This window comes from Schistocerca gregaria, chromosome 4, assembly GCF_023897955.1.
Source record: "Schistocerca gregaria isolate iqSchGreg1 chromosome 4, iqSchGreg1.2, whole genome shotgun sequence".
Classification (NCBI taxonomy): domain Eukaryota; kingdom Metazoa; phylum Arthropoda; class Insecta; order Orthoptera; family Acrididae; genus Schistocerca; species Schistocerca gregaria.
The window spans coordinates 431,794,547-431,808,292 of NC_064923.1; the positions used below are offsets into that span (position 1 = coordinate 431,794,547).

At 39.3% G+C, this 13,746-nt stretch overlaps 1 protein-coding gene across 1 annotated transcript in view; it reads left to right on the plus strand.

Moving 5' to 3' along the window:
• LOC126267762 (probable RNA-binding protein 46) overlaps positions 1-13,746 on the plus strand; it is a 158,853-nt gene that overhangs the window by 104,625 nt on the left and 40,482 nt on the right. Inside the window, exon 4 of the mRNA XM_049973065.1 lies at positions 4,009-4,123. Within this exon, the coding sequence (XP_049829022.1) occupies positions 4,009-4,123 (115 nt within the window). The remainder of the gene's footprint in view (positions 1-4,008; positions 4,124-13,746) is intronic.

Here is a 13,746-nt window from a genome sequence, read left to right on the forward strand (position 1 = left end):
CATATTCTATCACGACACACAAATACTTTATTTAAGATTACAAATCTTTTAACTATGTTGATAAATTGCAAATAAATATGAGCAATTTATGAAATGGTCATTATTTGTATAACAGTTTGATAAACGAAGTGTGGCTGCAGTTGCTTACACTGTAGTCATGTGTGTATGAGTTGCATTTGTGCGACTGTGTGTGGGTGGCGTCTATTTTTGACAAAGGCCACATGGACTGAAAGCTTTATTTGGAACAGTCTATTTGTTGTGCCTATGTGTGGCTCAGCATCTCCACTATACGGTGAGTAGGAAATATTCTTTTCATAATATTGTTACTTTCCATCCTTGATTTTCCATTGTTAAAAGCTAGGTATACATTTAAAAATGCTGTGAGGTGGTTCTTATTAAAGTTTAAAAACTATCAAAGTGGTGTAAGTCATGATAGGACAAACAATTTAATGAAAGCCACATGGGATCGCATATGTGGAAAATACCACAAGAATAGATGAGAAATACTGAAGATGTGACATCACCAGATGATGTACCTTGCCGCATGTGCCTGCAGCAGTTAGGCTTGGACATGAAGGGATGGTTGAGCAATGCACTACTTCACCAAATGGTGGAAATGTAATCAGTTATAAATGTTGAAGTTCCAAACGTTTTGTCTGTGCTGCAACCAAACAAAAGTTGTTCTTATTTTGTGGTTATTTCCTTTGCCCCTCACCCCCCCCCCTTTTTTTTCCAGCCATTATTTAGTCAAGAAAAATGGAGGTTATTTACTGCCAATGACACAGTTCACAATCTTATACTCATTTACTTGTGACTCAGTATGGTAGGTTTTTGTTGCACTAAACTTTTCAATAAAACAGTGGGGGGGGGGGGCTGCAAGATAGGTAAATAAAGTAACAAGTCTTACCTCAGTGTAAACAAAAAAAATCTGCCAGGCGCAACACTTGAACCCTAGGCTACATGCACAAAAGTCATGCGTGTAGGCCGGAGGCAAACTGGCATGAATGCTTGGCTTGGGTTGGGATGACCGGGTGTGACAGACAGACAAGGCAGGCTCAACTGCTGCACATGTGATGAGGTACGTCAAGTGTTCAACATTTGTCATCCACTTTTGGGGTATTTTCTGACATTTGTGACCCCACAAGTCCCATATTAAATTACTTGTCTCAGCATCATCTATGTTGTTTTGAGGTTTTTGAATGTTAATAAGAATCACTCTGTACAAAAATATTTTAGTGTTGAACCACTTCTATGTAACATTGACTTTTAAATTATTTTCTTGAAAGAAAAACACTGTATCTTTCTCCCCCCCCCCCCCTTTCCCTCCCAGGCATGGGCACCCTTGCTACAGATACTGGGCAGGTTTAATTCACCATCTGCTACTACCATAAGCTCTACATGTATTTCCATACTCTCGAGCTAGGGCTATCATCTTCTGGTTGGCTATGACTGATGTATTTGAATCTGGTGGCCAGTTGAAACATCGTTATTATTGATTAGCTTCTCATAGTCAGGGTTCACAGTCATGTAGAGTTTTTTAAAGGGCATCATATTTGCTGTTTACTGTTGAATATTTGGGCCATTTTGAAGGTGATACTGCAAGAGATTTTGTTTTAACACATATCAGACTTTTAAAATCCTCCATCTTTACATGTCATCATCTAAAATATGGCTTTTCTCTGTATAAATACAGTAACATCAGATGAATGCGAATTTCTGTACATCATGAGGTGTAAATTTTGTGAAACTTTAGCAATGTTAACATCATTCATGTAAATCATTACAAATCAATGGTCTGGCACATTGTTAAGTGTAAACTAAGGCTGTTGGCATGAAAATACATTCACAAATACATTTGCAAACAGCAGCTCGTTATCCCACAATCCTAATCCGTATGTACTCACGAACGAAGGAAGGCAGAAAAAAGTAGAGGAATTAAGGTCAACACTAAGCTGTACTGATGCACAGGGTGACTCAATGATGTTGTTACAAACTTCCAGGAATGACAGAAAAGGTAAATGTATCAATTTGGGGATGGGGCCCTGGCTTGGAAATGACGGAGTTGAAATATACAACCGAAAATCATTCTGATAACTCTTGCTGTGGGCCTCTTATACTGCAAGCTTGTTGCTTTCCATATGGTGGTAGTATGGACCAAAATAAGCAAAAATCAGCAATAAACATGGGTTCTAAAGTGCATATTGAAAAGGCTATGAATACTTGTGCATCTCTTCTGTTGATCAAGTGCTCTTATTTCTTAAGGTAAACATTTCGAAGCCCATATTTACTAGACAATGTTTTATTGATTTGGTTCATACTGCATACTCCCAAAATATGGAAAGCAAGCTTGCAGTAGAAGAGCTTCACTATCAAAGGCATCAGAATGATTTTTGCTTATAACTTCCAACTCATTCTTTTCTGAACTGGGGTATCTTACCTCAAATTGATACATTTACCATTCACCATCACCCCTGAAAGTTTGTGACATCATCACAGTATCATCCTGAATAAACTGAGCCAAATGCAGTGCACAAATTTTAAGGTTCAGCTGCTGCGACTGTTGCTGTCACCATGTGCTGATGCCTCAGGATCTACAGCACTATTGAGTGTTTTATTGATCACTACTTCATACTGAATGAGGTAATAGTGGCGTTTATGGAACTATTCAAATACACTAAAAAGTCAAATACCTGTGAGCCTATAGTCAAATTTAAATTAGTTGACATCTGATGTTTTCTCTCTGAAGTTGTGACAATTATTGTTTGCAGGCTGCCAGCCACCATAGTACTCTAAAGGTGCAAGATTTAATTTCTAACAGCTACTTCTTTTTGTTAAGGTGTACATTAGCAATTTCCATGCCCCTGATGTATCTCTTTTGTAGTGTTCAGATCATGATAAATGACTAAATTGATGAATAATATTTTAGAAAATTGTGTGGGAATTTTGATTATTTTAGTAGTACTTCCAGGATGAAACATACCAAAAGTTCAGTCATAAACACAATATTCTTATTGCTCAACTTTGGTGAATTAGTCTTTCTATAAAACAGCAGACAGTGAAAGTATGTTATCACCGTGGATTGAAAAGCAGTCCAACGATACATACTCATACATGCATGAATACTGACTGCTTTATCTTTGTCATCTCGAAAAAATATTATTGACACAATTCTTTTAATAATTTAAACTGTGACATCAATGAAATGGGCTCAGAGAAGTCCGCTTTGATTTATGTTACTTCCCTCTTAATAAAACAAATTAAATTTCTTGTCATTCACCTTCACTTAAGCCACAAGAATTTGAAAATTTCTATTGTGCTAAATTACTAGCTGACAAACCAGGTATGCTTGTACAGATTCCCAGATGCAAACATATATAATATGTTATACTAAGTACGCCATGTTTTCGAAACACGTGGTGGACTGTTAACATTTGCTTTGAACATTACCATGTTTTGGTGACAGTAATGCCTCGAAGCCTGTTTAGGCTTGATCATTTTCGTTCCATTGAGCGAGAAATTAATTCAAAATTGTGGGGTATTCGTAGGAAATTATTTTCATACAACTTGAAATGACGTCAGCGACTCAGTATTTATATGTACACTTCCTGATGTGTTTTATCATACATAATTCTACTGGATTACCTGTAACCGTAAAAGCAGATATAATCTTTGCTGTAAGTTATAACATTTCACCAGCGCAAAAGAGGTAAAATTTGCTGACACTGATATCTTTAATCGTGTACCAAGCAGTTGTCGGTCAATATGTGTGTGGCCTCTGTTCTAAGTTGCTCATATTCTAGGCGTATTTTTGATATTGTGGAATCTTTTTATGCAAATAGCGATTTTAATGGTGGGGTAAAAATAGTTACCTATGTCTGTTGTCATATTTCCCTGGTTTCAGCTTACAAATTGTTAAAATTCTTGTAGTGATATTTGTTGGTTATGTTCATTATTTTCATTGAGAATATTCATGTGTAATAATGGAACTTCTTTTCTTTTCCATTACAGGGATTGGTCAAACCTAAGCAATTTGGTGACTTCCTCATGCAAAGATTCAGTGAGATGTGGACCACAGTCTATGGTACTTCCCAGTTGTGCCCCTTCTTACGAGCCGGTGAATTCTGTAAATTTTCTCAGTTCTTTGTAATTTTAATTTACATAACTATAAACAGTAGGAGTAGTATCTTCATGATAACATGATATCTATGTTTTCACAAATTAGGAAGAAAATAAATTAAAACAATTTATGTGAAGTTTAGTATGAATGATCACAATACTGCTGCACAGAAACTTCACTTGCAAACCAGTGGAGTTGCAATCTGCTTGTTTATTCCTTAGTTGATTGAATGGCAGCAAGATTTCAGTTAATGAACCCATACAGTTTGGTGGGGAGGGGGGAGGAGGTTTTTGGTAGATTGTCATACTGAAGTCAAAAGTGGCCATGTAGGTAACTATCAATCTTTTTGCTGTTCATACACTTGGCAGCAATTTATTACTACACATTTGGTGCCCTTGGAGATTCAGCCATATATGGCCTAGATCTATAATGTGATGTTCTTGAAGAAGCTTATTTATATCTATGTGTAACTACAATAGATGCTGATTTCAGATAACATCTTGAGGATGCTTTTACATCTTTATGATGAGTATTTTATGGACACTCACATTGTCCAAGGAGAGAACATTTGTGTTCATAGAACAGCATAGATTTGTTCTTGATTTAATAAACACTCAGTCATATTAAATCGCTCAATAATAACCCCTTAGAAAATGACAATGAGATCAGCACATAATCACCAATCGTCAAAATTTTCATGCCATGCTGTGTTGGTTTCCGTTCTGGACAGTGTAGTGTTTGGTCACTGACTCTTCCATGATCTTTACATTTCTGTTGCACAAGTGAAGTGCTTCAGTACTGTGGTTCAACTTATGGTGCTAGCCCCAAACAACTGAACACAGCAAATGATACACTGTGGAACCTCATTGCTGTACCCTACTTGCAGAAATACTACACAGAAAGACTGCACTACAACATTACGGCAACACGGATTGCCATTCATTCCCCACGGACACCGCGACTTCTAGACAGTGTGCAAATTTGTTCGATCCAATTACCAGAATTTTGAACATTTAATACACCCAGTTTTGTCCAGTACAACCTCAAATGTGGCCTACAAGTGTCGACAATGATATTTCTGACTAGTGATGTTGCAAATGAACAGTTGTATCAAGAAAATTCCACAGACTTGGTATTCATAAAGTTGACGACAGTTCTCGCTGCCATGCACCTCAGCCCCAACCGTGGCACCATTGTTCCGTGCAGCAGCTAAGCCAGACTGACTTTGCCAGATTGGTTCCAATTCTGACATCACCACACCCAGCTGGAGTGATGATCTTTGTACGTCAACAAACGCCCTCCCCCTTGAGACTTGCTCCACATCCATGCCTGCGCAGAAGATCACTATCCATGTTGCTCCCGGGTGTGGGCATAACACTACTGAGCACGGTGTGCTCTCACCTGCACAGAACATCGTTAACTGCACCACTTCCATCCAGTTGTACATGTGACTAATGCTGCTGCACCTGGGCAGAGCCACTTTTCTTGGCACCATTCAATCTATATCCTCACTGCAGCTTGGCACGGTGAACTGCAACCCATTGAATCAAATGATTTCTCACTGCATGACCACATGCTAACAAGTCCTCACACAACTTGTGGTCTGGCTTGTGACTACCCAGTAGTGCTCGCAAGAAGTTTTATCTATTCGACAAGACTATCCTAGTTGGCTGAATGTTCTGCAAAGCAAACCTTCTCTGACTCCACTGACAATTGCTGCATCAGTTTTCACATCTCCTATTTTGCTCATAAACATGATCATTTCACTGGTATGAATCCTGACAAATGTTCTCTGAGGCTTCCATCCCCACCCGTCCCATTTCTTGACAAACAGTTTCCCAGTAGACATCAGCCCTGACATTAACTTACTACCACTTGGTGGCTCATCGACAGTGGAGAAACCTATGGCATTGCAATTGCACGAAACTGCCATCTCGTCAATCACAGATCTGCGAGTTGCATCATCTTGGCACCTCACATTGACATTCTCTCATAAGGACATCATAAAACCAGACCTTGTGATGGACTTTTTATGCCAGTTACACTTCTCCTTCTTTTTCATCATGCTGTGCTCCTGTACTTCGATATAGGCCACTACATCCCAGGATCTTTTGGCCTATCATCTGTGCCCCAACCTGGTACATCAACTCGAAGAGAGACAGCAGGAAGACAATTGTACATCCTTTGACACACTCAAGCAGTGTGCCTTCTCAGCAGACGAATTCTCTGTGCTCCACCAACACTATGACAAGTGCCGTGCATCATCAGATGCATTCCATATGGATATCATGTTGTTCCCACAATGTAATAATGACACATTCACAACCCTCACCATGTTGTGTGATCAGCTCACAGTCTTGACACACAACCATCATGACAATGTTGTGGCAGCATATGCATGACCACAATAGTGGTGGCTGGTCACACGTAACTAACATATGACCACATTTGTTCCCCTCACTCCAATCTGCATATGCACTGTCTCTGATCCCGCACTTGCAAAAAAACATGCATCAGAGTACACCGTGTTTCTCCTCGCATCAGGCTCCTCCACCACTAGCATTGTCAGGCATGCCTTTCCGGCTGCACAGCACAGTGTCACCATGTCTCTTCTGTATAATTGGATAAAATGTAGCTCAATCCCTGCCTACTGCTGATTTCCACAAGACATTATCTACTCCATTGAACACATTGACCTGGTTCCAAGTTCAATTACCACACACCTACTACAGGTTGACAGTGCACTTCAGTGCTACGTTCGGGATGTATTGGAGGAATTTGAACTAAACGCAAGGCCGATGCGACCACTGTCAGTTGCACTATTCACCTCCAACTGTCACTAACAACTTCAGTGCCTCTTCCCAACATGAGTTCAACACAACAGTGCTTGCACTTACTTTAACAACAGCGCATAATGGATTGGTACCCAGAATTCCTGCAGCCTCTCGGCCTCCAGCCTATCACTGTCAGTCACCGCACAGGCTACGTGCATCGTAGTTCACACTGGCTAATAAGTTTGCAGCTCACATCAGTTGCACCACCCTCTTGAAGTACACCATCACATTGATCAGATCAGAGTCCCTTTGGTATGCATGGTGGCTGCATGCAGATATCCTCACACACTGACATTCCACCCAGGTCTCTCTAGTTGCTGTCCGCCCCGATAGCCGAGTGGTCAGCATTTTTTTAAATATGTGACTTAGAAGTACTGCATCTCTTTTTCCAGTCAGTGACTTAGAAGTACTGCATCTCTTTTTCCAGTCAGTACAAACTTTAATTTTATTAATGTATTATATACTGAATATGTTTTAGAACAGTTAGTGTAATTCTGAAGACAACGCTCATAGTAGCGTTGAAACGTGGTCAATTTTGACTTAATATTTGTGAACGAGGGCTTACTTGTTCCAATATAATTCTGACACGGTCACTGAACCTTAGCAGCTATGTTCTAAGTTTTATATTTAGATAAGATATCTGTATGGTGCAATAAGTGGCAATTGACCCTGAATAAGGAAAAGTGTGATAACATGAGTACTAAAAGAAATCAGCTAAATTTCGATTACACGATAAGTCACACAAATCGGAAAGTTGTAAATTCAACTAAATACTTGGGGATTACAATTACAAATAACCTAAATTGGAATGATCACATAGATAATATTGTGGGTAGAGGAAACCAAAGACAGCGATTCATTGGCTGAACACTTAGAAGGTGCAACAGGCCTACTAAAGTGATTGCTTACACCACACTTGTCCACCCTATTCTGGAGTATTGCTGTGCGGTGTGGGATCCACATCAGGTCTTGTGGAAATGCCTGCCATGGTAAAATTAGTTACGTGCATCTGCACCTCATTGCCTACGAGAAACGGGCTATGATGCGACAGGTCAGGCAAACTTCCCATACACATTGCCAGTGCTGACTGACTGCCACATTGCCTTGTTGACCATCACTGACCACTGAGAACAACTTATTGGACTCTGACTGTTCAGCTAGCACTGTACTCTGATCATGTGAGGATGTCTCATTCGAACATTTTCAGTAGAATGTTTGTTACTTTATGTACATATCTTTGATTTTCTACACCTGTCCGTATCCCAAATTCTCATAGGAATTTTTTGGAACAGCGGGTGAAATGTAGGCGTCAACGTCATTGCTTATTGGTCTGTGGTATCTTATCATCATTGAGTGACTTGAACTTGATATGGCATATCTGAAGAAAGTTGTGGACTCTCTTTCTGCATGAATTAAGACCATTATCAAGTAATGTGAAGTTTCCTGGAAGTGGCTCAGTTTTTGTTCGATATACTTAATAATGTATTTGGAAATAATTATGAGAATTCCTTGTATAAAATGTTTAAAGTGCCTTAATATACTAATAATAATAAGTTTTTTCTGTTGTTATACTTCTCTTCACACAATAAATTAAGTTACAGCATTTGAATAGCAGTTATCTGAAAATTTGAGAAGTACATATGTCGTGAAATTGATTTAAGAACTACGATTGCTGTTCACCCTGTCCACCAGATCATTTATGTATACAGAAAATAAGAGCAGTCCTTTGCACTTCCCTGCAGCACTCCTGATGATACCATTGTCTCTGATCAACACTTGCTGTCTAGGACAACATGCTATGTTCTGTTACTTAAGAAGCATTCAAGCCACTCACATACCTGGGAATCTATTCCATATGTTTGTACCTTCATTAACAATCTGCAGTGGTTCACATGTCAAATGCTTTTCGGAAATCTAGAGATATGGACTCGGTTTGTTGCCCTTCATCCATGGTTCACAGGATATGTGGGAGAATAGGACATGCTTGAGTTTCACATGGATTGTGCTTTCTAAAACCATGCTGGTTTGTGGGCAGAAACTTTTCAGTCTTAAGGAAATGTGTTGTATTCAAACTGAGAAAATGCTTAAGAATTCTGCAGCAGATCAATGTGAAGGATATTGGTATGTAATTTTGCGGGTCCATTCTTTTAACTTTCTTATATACAGAAGTCATCTGTACTTTTTTTCCGGTTGCTTGGGACTTTTCGCTGGTAAGAGATCCACAATTAATGTAAGCTAAGCAAGGGTCCAATGCTGTAGAGTACTCTCTGTAAAACTGAACTGGGATTCCATCCGGACCTGGTGACTTATTTGTTTTTAACTCTTTTAGTTGTTTCTCTACACCAGGGATGCTTATTTTACTTTGTCCTCTATATACAAGTCTGTGTGATGATGCGATGAAAGTATGTTTGTACAATTCACCTATATGAATGATTTCTTAAATGCGAAATTTAAAACTTTGCCTTTTCTTTTGCTGTCTTCTACTGCTACAACAGATTGGTCAGTGAGTGACTCGGTAGAAGCCTTAGACCAACATAGTGGTTTTAAATAGTACCAGATATTTTTTGCATTCTCTGCAAAATCTTTTGCTGATGCATGATGGTGGTAGTTGTTGCATGCTTTATGCATGTATCTTTTTTACAGCTGCACAAATTTCTATTAACTTGTGCCTGTTATCATTCCTGCGTCTGGTTTCAGACAAATTTCAGTCCCAATAATAATTTGAGTGCAAGAATTTTTTTGCGTGGCAGTAAATTTAGGTACATGTTACAAATGCTCTGACTATTTACTAATAAAATTTTGACAGTTGGAGTGTCATTATTCTGAACATTGTCTGGTTTCACTATCTGCATGTCATTTGGCAAGTGTTCATCAGATTACCTCAGACTACTGCACAGCATAAAACACCTTCACACCTGCAATGTTGCCCTAGTAGATGCTTCCTTTGTGTAGTGCACCCCTGACCTATCAAGGGGAGTCCTACAATTCCCCAACTGCTGCTTGTGCAACCCCCATCCCCCCCTTCCTCACTAAAAAAAACTGAGTTTCACATGACTGTTTGTTCATTTGTATCACACTTGTTTGACAAATATTAAAATTTTCTCTAATACAGTCTTTTAAATCTGGTACAGATGCAATGATACGAGCATCTCTCTGTTTGGAAACTAATAATACTTCTTGAGTTTGAATCTATATCCATTTCCCAATTGCATCCCATTTAAATGGGTATGATGTACCGTGTAACACTGGTCTTGCACATTTATTCCTACTACTGGAAATTGTATTTTATTGTGCGATCTAGTATGATCAGTATACACTCTTAGTGAGATACGCGGTAAAATAAAACTACATTCTTACTGGTTGGAGGCTTGACATGTTGTAGGCCCTCTGGAAAGCCTCTTTGTGCTTTCTGTAATGTCATCAGAATTTGCTTTGGATGTAATAACATTGCACTCGGTTGTGTATGAGGAGCATGATGTGCTGCTTCATGCAGAGTGTTGACCTCAATCCTTGCATTGTCTAATCTGTCTGCTAAGACCTCAATCCTTGTATCGTCTAATCTGTCTGCTAAGGTTCATAACAGTGTTGCCATCACCACCTCTCATCTAGTTTGCTTCACGTGGTTTGTATTTTCTCTAGATCACTAATTAACGCATTCCTAGTGTTGTGCCATATTGTTTTAATTCTGTTGCTAAGTTCCATGCTGTTTTAGCAACATTGAGTATTCCCTGCTCCATGTTTCCTATGCATGTTGTGTGCCAATCTTCTTTTGCTTCTGTATCTTGCACTAACTCCTGCACATTTCTAGTTGTATTATTTAAATTTCCAATATCTTCATTATCTGCTGTTCAAAATACAGTTTTTAACAGTCTTCCTTCTGCATCCAACGAACATAATTTCATTTGTACAAGTGTTTGTGGCACTACTTCTGTTAAATGTTGCAACTGAGTCATCAATTTCTCATAGAGGAGTTTTAATTCCTAAGAGAAATGGAAGTACTATTAATCCCTTAACTCTTTTATACACAGAAAACGACAAGTAAAGAAAATTAAGACTAACCTTAATAACTAACAAATACCATACGTGCATTTCACATGAAATTCACACTATATCCTAGACCTAAGTGCGTAAGGTACATTTTTCTGATGTTCCTTTTTCCTTGCTAGTTCTTCTTTTTCTGCAGTGGCTGAAGGAATCTGTGACAATGCGTCAACCTCACCTCTATTTGACTCTTCTTACATGGACTATAAAAGCTGTAAGTGGCAACTGTAATTTTACATTGACTGGTGAAAAAACTTAACATATTCTTGCCTCTTTAAAGCTTTTGTGTTGGCCTACTTTATCCTGTACCAAATATCTCTCAAATTTTGTCACTAAAGTATTCACAGTTCGGTCTGTGGACCTAGTTTAGGTTGAAGTACATCAGAAGGTGACTGCATTTTCCGCCCATGAATGGCGAGAGGCCACTTCCAGTATGAGCTTTTGACTTATGTGTTCTGATGACAAAGTGTAAATATACACTTCAGTCCAAATTCTGTGCATTTATGTAATGAATTATCATTTTGTATGAAATATGGTGGACTTGTTCTGTCCATCCATTCATCTGAGGATGGAAGGGCTGGTATGTAACTTCTTAATCTTCAGCAAGCAACATAATTGTTTCATTAGTTTGGATACAAAGTTAGTACAGTGATCCATCATAATGGTTTCATGCACACCAAATTTCAGTAACCAATTGTCTACCATTGCCTGTGCTACAGTACTTATCTTCTGATCTGGAATTGCTACCATTACTAAATATCATGAAAACTGCTCTATCGTCATAAGAACATATTTATTACTCTTTTGTGTGCTATTAAAAGGTCCTAAGATAGCCAGTCCTAGAATAGAAAACTGTTTGTCAGTTTCGGGTAGTCACTGTAACTGAATTTTCTGATGACTCTAAAGTGCTCTTTGTGCACACGGTACGCAATTTCTTACCTATTGTTCTACGTCACTGTGATGTTTCTTCCACCAAAATCTTTCAGCTACACTTCTATCAGTTTTTTTTCACTCTATGACCTGGTAGTTTGTGGCTGTGCGCTCATTGTAATACTTCCGTTCTCAGCGCAGCAGGAAGTCCAGTGTGAGGTCGTCACTTTCTAAACCTGCATACCGTGCGTAAAATGCTAGGACCCCTGTTTTCCACAAAGCCCAAAGGCTGGTACCAAGCAACTTACATGCCACTATGGAGGCAATCGATGAATTGTTACTGTCAGGGATTGTATGACCTTCGGACAGCACTTGGACTTCCCCCATCCTCCTGGTACCAAATGCTAAAAAAAAGAACTGTTCCTATAGCATGTGCCGGGGTTAGTGGGCTCTGAACACTTGCACAGTGCCAGATAGATACTCCATACCCAACAAACAGAATTTTTATCCTACATTAGCCAGCACATTAGTTTTCAGCATGCTCAGTTGTCAGACTGTGTACTTAGGCATATTCATGTGGCATTATTATACCATTTAGAATTTACAAATTACTTTTCATGCTGTTTGGGGTAAATGCTGCCCAAACAATGCAACATTTCATTATTAAGGTCCTCCATAAGTTTACATGATGCTTCCCTTCTTTGGATGAGTTTATTATATTCTCAGCTTCTTCATAACACGTAGAGGGTGTTTGCAGAAAATCTTTGAAGTTACACAGACATTCAGAATAGTTGCAAATGACAAAAAATGCCAGCTGCGCAGGCAGGAAGTTTCCTTTCATGGCCATTCATTGTCATGGTACGGCATTCAGCCAACACCACAGCATTCAGTGCTTTCGGGCAACAGCGTACTGTCGCCAGATGGCCTGATCGAATGTTGGCAGCGCACACTTAGGCGGTACTAATGCACTGCACCAACCAGTGGACTTGGCAGGGATTTTTTATGGTGAATGTGTCATTCTCATGGTGGATTTTGTTGATCCTTTTCTCTTTGAAAGTGTGATTTAATCTATCCTCTGTTGAGTGTTTCATAGCGGAATGTCTGAATAAAAGCTTCTCAGTTTTCAAGCCGCATCATACTGACTGCTGGGGCTGTAATGGTTTTCTGCTTTTGTAGGCACGATTGCGACATTTGGCACCAGTCAGAGAGGGCCGAATCAATGCATTCACAAAAGGTGAGTTTGGCAGCTCATAGTAGCATGGGACTGAGTGAAATCAAAAGTTATGCAGGGGCCTGGCACCCAGTTCCCTGCAGGTGCCAAGCGTCCATCTTTGCTTACTTTTGATATCCAGAGCTCGTCCCCATTCCCTGCTAAGTGTGTAAGCCTGGTCTCTGTTGTTAAAATTGTTGCTGTTTATTCTAATATCAGCTGCCTCCTTTTTAACATAATCCTAGAAGTTGACACATGAACCAGCACTCTCATCTTTTCAAAGTGTATTTTGTGTGTTTTCCAGGCAGCTATGGCCAACTTATCAAGCTCCCTTTCATTAATATGTCATTTGTGCACAGTACAATACTCTGCAACTGTGCAGATTATTTTACCTACATAGATGCTAGTGCTTTCACAATGGCTACCATATACGCTGGGCACATCAAGAGCTGTATGATCTTGAACAGGGTGCAGCCTATCTTGTATCCTGGGGGCTAACTGGAACATTGATCTCAGCCCAAATCCTAAGTTTCTGCTCAGTGCCCTACAGTATGGCAGGAAAGCAGCTGGTTTGGCCTCATTTGCCAATTCACAATGATTTGCAATGTCTCCCTTGCTATAATAATTCTCTCTCAACCCATGTCAAAATTGCTGAAATTCAGACTGTAGGTGAT